The 5536-nt window shown below is 33.1% G+C and overlaps 1 protein-coding gene across 2 annotated transcripts; it reads left to right on the top strand.

The window, feature by feature from the left end:
- Positions 1-175: 175 nt before the first annotated feature.
- Positions 176-5273, top strand: LOC117174212. Of its 2 annotated transcripts, none has more exons than XM_033363089.1 (3): positions 176-372; positions 711-956; positions 5099-5273. In XM_033363089.1, the coding sequence occupies exons 2-3, from the start codon at positions 745-747 to the stop codon at positions 5202-5204; spliced, it is 318 nt and encodes a 105-aa protein (XP_033218980.1). In that variant the 5' UTR covers positions 176-372; positions 711-744; the 3' UTR covers positions 5205-5273. The 2 variants fall into 2 exon arrangements, with proteins under 2 accessions (XP_033218980.1, XP_033218971.1); XM_033363080.1 differs by having other exon boundaries at positions 176-445.
- The last annotated feature ends 263 nt before the right edge of the window (positions 5274-5536 follow it).

Raw genomic sequence — 5536 nt, 5'->3', positions numbered from 1 at the left:
CTGTTACAGGTTCACAGCTGCATAATTGTTTCCCGTTTACAGCTGCATCATTTTTTCCCATCCTTTCGCAATATCGATAGCCCTTCACTTTTCCTGTCTCCATGGTAACATTTTTGTTTATTTTAATACATATTTATTTTTGTTTCAGTTTATCGAAAATCATGGCGCCAGATCGATTGCATGACGAGGAGTAATTGGCAAAAAACGTAGATAAACTACGAGAACTGCAAATATGGTTGGCTCAACATGTAGGAGTAAGCCTCATCAGGCGAACTGATTGTGAGCGGATTCGAAGGGACGGTACCGATGTCAAGGGCAACCGGAACGAAAACGAAGATCGCAGCGTAGGAGACTTCCTGTTAAAGCATGGAGGTATTTTTGGCTTTTTAAAAACCCCAGTCTACAAGATATCTCCAGCAGTGGCGGTCGCATCATTCATTATCTAGTAATGTTTTAATTATTTACGTTTTTGATTATAGGTTATAATATTAAATAATAACTTAAACACTATTCAAATTACCCTCCATTAAATGTCTTACAGAATCTGAGAGAAATGGACAAAAGAATATATAGTATCATATACAGCCATGTAGTACTTCTATATGGTTCTATATACCCTTTTTCCATTTCTATAAGTTCCTATAAGACACATAATAGACGGTAAATAATACTTAATTTGTTATTCTTATCCTGTTTGTCATTTTTTTTAGCCTTGCTACGCATACTGAGTGGAAATGCTCCTCTATGAGAAACCTCTCTGAGCCGCAGTCGAGACATATAGTGAAGAAAATAATTATCAAACGGATACTCAAACCTGGATTAAGAATGATAGGAGAGGAAGTCCGTCGCTCTTATCGCAAAAACCCAAAACTCCACGAAGCAGTAATGGAGATGATTCCACAGAACTTGAAAGCAGATGTCATCGAGACAATTAAAGTGTTGCTCAGAAATCACCTGTTAGTATAATTCTATATTTTTTCATCTAAAATTATTATTAATAAATAAATAAATTATTATTATTATCAAAAAAACATTTCTATTTTGAAATATTGTCACAGGCTTAAGATGGTTACACTATAAAAAAATCAATTTTCCAATAACCATCTGGTACCAATTTTTCTTCAAATCCTCATACTCATTAAATATTTCAAAAATTTTCTTCGTCATGTTGAATCAGGAATTTCGAAAATTCGACTTTTTACATTGAATATATATTCAGCGATCAAATTGACCCATAAACACTAATTTTAATTTAAATCCGTCAGCTAACTGGATTTTTAAAAATGCTGTTCGCCAGATTGCATCAACCATTTGAGATGGTGTCACGTTACTTTCACTGGGACCCCCCCACCCCCCCCCACACCCTGAAATATTGCATCGCTGTGGAGAGACAAGCTGAAAATGCAAGAAATTAATTGCTTTTAAATTACTAATTTAATTTAAAACAAAACCTCTACTCCAAAAGATTAAGACAGAATTAATTTTAACAACGCCACCTATGAGGTATAACGTTCTGCGAAATGATTACGCACACGCACAATGGATTGTATTTTGTGAATCCGCCGCTGTAGGTCCTTTCAAACCTTCGTCTTTCAACATTGGACATTTATTTTTGAGTTACTGAAGGCTTTTAATCAGAGCGGAATTGCAGACTATAAATGATTTAATTAATCTAGAGATTTCTATGATTTTAAATTTAAGATGTCCAAATTACCTCCTTTCCGTTATGTTGTTGAGTTCTCAATTAGCCTTCTGTGAACCGGCCTGATTGGAGAATCGCCGTTCGAAGTAAATGCCGGGATTCTGCCCTGCAACCATTCACACACATATACAAACTTCGGCGTCAGTATAACTTAATATAAAATACAATCCGATTCGTTGTCAGACATCTTTCTCAAGACTGTTCTAACATGATAGCTGTTATCCCATTTAACCCTCTCTTATTTCATATTATGCTATAATCGGTCGAAAAATGCTTGGTGACTAATTTGTCGTCACATTTTGACCCTCCCCCTACTTCCCCTCCTCCCGTACTAAACCGCAAAAGTTTCCCGAAGAGATCCGTCATGATCACGGCGCTCATAACCAGAGGAGTAGTCTGGGCTCATGGTCGTCCAAATGATCAGAGAGATACCTAACTTAGAGGCAGTTTAACGAAACGTGGTTTCCTTTGGAAAGACGAAGTAAAAAAAAAACAAAAATTGGTGAGCAAAACAAAAAATTTAAAAGTGCTAAACTTTTCCTGTATAATCTCTTCTCGCACAAACTTTCTAATCTATTACCAGCTACTTATTATTAGTTAAATTACTTAAACAGAGGTTGGGAGTTTGCCTTGGGTACCCTAGAAATGAAAAAGTTTATTTTTGCGAGAAGAGATTAGATTTATTTTAGTTGGGTTCTTTCATTTCCGATATTATTCCCGTTTGATGTTGCAGCACCTGTGAAGGGTCTGACGATTGGCTTCTCTGTTCTTAACAACACTTCGATGGGTGTTTTGGCCCGCTGCAGTCGTTGGATGTATGTGTGGATGATCCTTTAGTCTAAACACAAATACTTTATTAGTATAAGTACAAGAAATCGATATTTTTTTCATTACTTGCTATTTCGAGTGGACGCGAGCTTGTGGCACTGCCGAAACCGGAAATTACTAGTGGCTTTGTGTCATCTGCGGAGCCGAGAAATAAGGTATATGTTGGTGCGAGTAATGGGCCTGGGGCTGGGCCTGATTGTTGTAGGTCTGTGTGAGCTGTTGAAGTAGAGCTCGTATTTTACTTCAAAACTGCTTCTTCTTGTTGCCCCAACTCTGCTGTTCTCGCCTCGTTTGATCTTTCATAACCTGAATTTCCCGCTGGAGCAGCATTACGACACTTTTTGCTCTTTGACCTGCTCCAAAACGAAGGAGCTGATGGTGGATTCAGGTTTTTGCGGATTTGGCAGCGAAATTGGTGGCGGATTTGGTGGTGGATTTGGTGGCGGATTTGGTCGCGGATTTAATTGCGGATTTGGTGAGAGATTTGGTGGCGGATTTGGTTTCGGATTTAGTGGAGATATTAATGGCGAAAATTGTGGCGGATATGGTTGTGGAAGTGGTTGCTGATTTGATGTTCAAAATTCGGCGAACTTCTTCTTGTCTTTGGCTCACATTCACCGGCGGTTGGCTTCACCCTTTAGCTCTCGCATTCACGGCGGCGCGGCGGGTGGCTTCGATATACCGGTTCCTGTTTTTTTTTCACCTTTCGTCCTAAAAAGGAAACAAAGCCTAATACATTTTTATTTCAAGGAAATGTACAGTATATAGTAAGTCTTTACCGATAAAAACTCCATTGAATAATACTTTATTTATAACCTTGGAATTTGAGGCATCATAAATTCCACATAAATGGTTTCGCTTATATGTTTGTGATTCCTTCAGGATTAAAAAATAATTAAACCTTTCTGAATTGATTATTCGTTGATGCTAATGGATTCATAAAACATAAGAAACAATTTATATAAAACTGACTATGCCCCAAATTTGAAGATTGTAAATAAAATATTATTGAATTGAGTTTTCATCAATAAATATAAAAAAATGTAATTTGTTAGGTAATTTATGCTTTTGAAATGTTGTTCAATTTCTTGCAATTGTTCTAAATTTCGTAGCTTAGAATTAATCCTTAAAAACAAATAGGTTTTAAAGTGAATAATATTTAAATGAGAACGGCTTTAAAAATGAACGCTACTAAGTAAATGCATTTATATTTCCATAACTACACCATTTTGCTGTTATTTTTTTTTTAACTTATGGCATTATTAACGCTATTTTTTCGCTCGAAAGAACGTCCCAGACTGGCATTCTTGTAAATAAAATCTCTACTTATTGTAAATCGATGTTGTTGATATGCTGTTGGTGTTTTTTCGTCTGAGTTCTTTTTATATTGTAAAGTGGTTATTTTCTAGTGGAGATAAATTCAGACAAAAAAATTTAAGGAATAGATGTTAGATCCTTTATTGAAGATAAAACTTTCAACGTTTCGAGAGTATAAGACTCTCCTCATCAGGAATAAAACTTCATTAAGGTCGATTTAAGTTGTATAATTAAAAGAACCATCCTCTGAAGTTCTAATTCTCAATTAATTAGTCTGTTAAAAAAAGAAACAAATAAAAATATTGTAAAATTTATTAAGATAGTTATTAAAAATGAAATGTCATGAGAACAAAAAAAAACAAATTTGACATTTTGTTACAAATAAGGTTAGAAAATATAATTCAATTGTTTTGTTACCTCGTGTAACAATATAATCGGTGTAACAAGACAATTAAATTATATTTTCTAACCTTATTTGTAACAAAATGTCAAATTTTCTTTTTTTTTGTTCTCATGTTGCTTAATTTTTAATAACTATCTCATTAAATTTCACAATATTTGTATTATAAAAAAATGTTTTTATTTTTTTTAACAGACTAAATAATTGAGAACTAGAACCTGAGAGGATGGTTCTTTTAATTTTACAACCTAAATCGGCCTTAATGAAGTTTTATTCCGAATGAGAAGAGTGTTATACTCTCGAAACGTTGAAAGTTTTATCTTCAATAAAGTATCTAACATCTATTCCTTTAATTTTTTGTTTGAAGTAAGTCATCTCTACGAGAAAATAACCACTATACAATATAAAATCTCTGCCTTATTATCAAAATGCTGAAAATATCCATTTTTGTTCATTACGCTAGTATTTCTAAAAAAAGAAAAGATAAATGTTGTTCTAAAATATTATCTTTTTACAAAAGAAGAATTTTTCATAAAGAATGTTCAAAACTTACAAAAATAATTCTTTTAAAAATATTTTTTTAGTTGAACTTTTATAACTATTTCTTTTTATCAATTTCAAAGAAATGGTTGAATTTCAATACATCATTAACTTTTTTCGGGGTAAACATCTCATACAACTGTACTGTTCACAATTATTAAAAAGATGCAGAAAATTTAGTTGCAAAAACATTATTGAAATAAATTTTTGTGTAAGTTTGAAAACTTTTTGAATAGGTATAAATAATGTTTTTTAATTTGTAATAACATCATGATTACTAATATACTAATATATTTTATGCCATATTGCAGTGGAGTTTCTGTATTATTGTGGGATTTCAAAAGATTTCAAAACGCTGGACAAGTTGTGAGAAAGAAGAAGCTTTCGCTGGCTCGAATCGGTCTTAGGCAAAGTTAAAACGTAATTTAATTTCTCGTTAATTTGGGCGTAGAAAGCCAATATGTTCAAAAAAGAGGTGGTGCTCGAGGCGGTCATGTAAGATATCAGAATTAAGATTTAATTATTTTAAATGCAAAGAAAATGATTTTAAATGTAATAGAAGTTTTCACTTATAAAGTTCAATTAAAATTTAAACATGAATGTAAACAGAGAATGGAGTGGTTGCATTATTTTCAGTAAAGAAAATTGATTCTCAGACGTAAAATGACTTTCAGCGTAATAGTTACCTTTTCAAACAAAACGCTGATTTTTCTATTGAGAAGATTAATTTTTCACTTAAATTTTCTGCT

The sequence above is a fragment of the Belonocnema kinseyi genome, chromosome 1 (assembly GCF_010883055.1).
Source record: "Belonocnema kinseyi isolate 2016_QV_RU_SX_M_011 chromosome 1, B_treatae_v1, whole genome shotgun sequence".
NCBI classification, from domain to species: domain Eukaryota; kingdom Metazoa; phylum Arthropoda; class Insecta; order Hymenoptera; family Cynipidae; genus Belonocnema; species Belonocnema kinseyi.
Note: the sequence above shows the minus strand (reverse complement) of the source record. Positions and strands in the feature narration are given on the sequence as shown.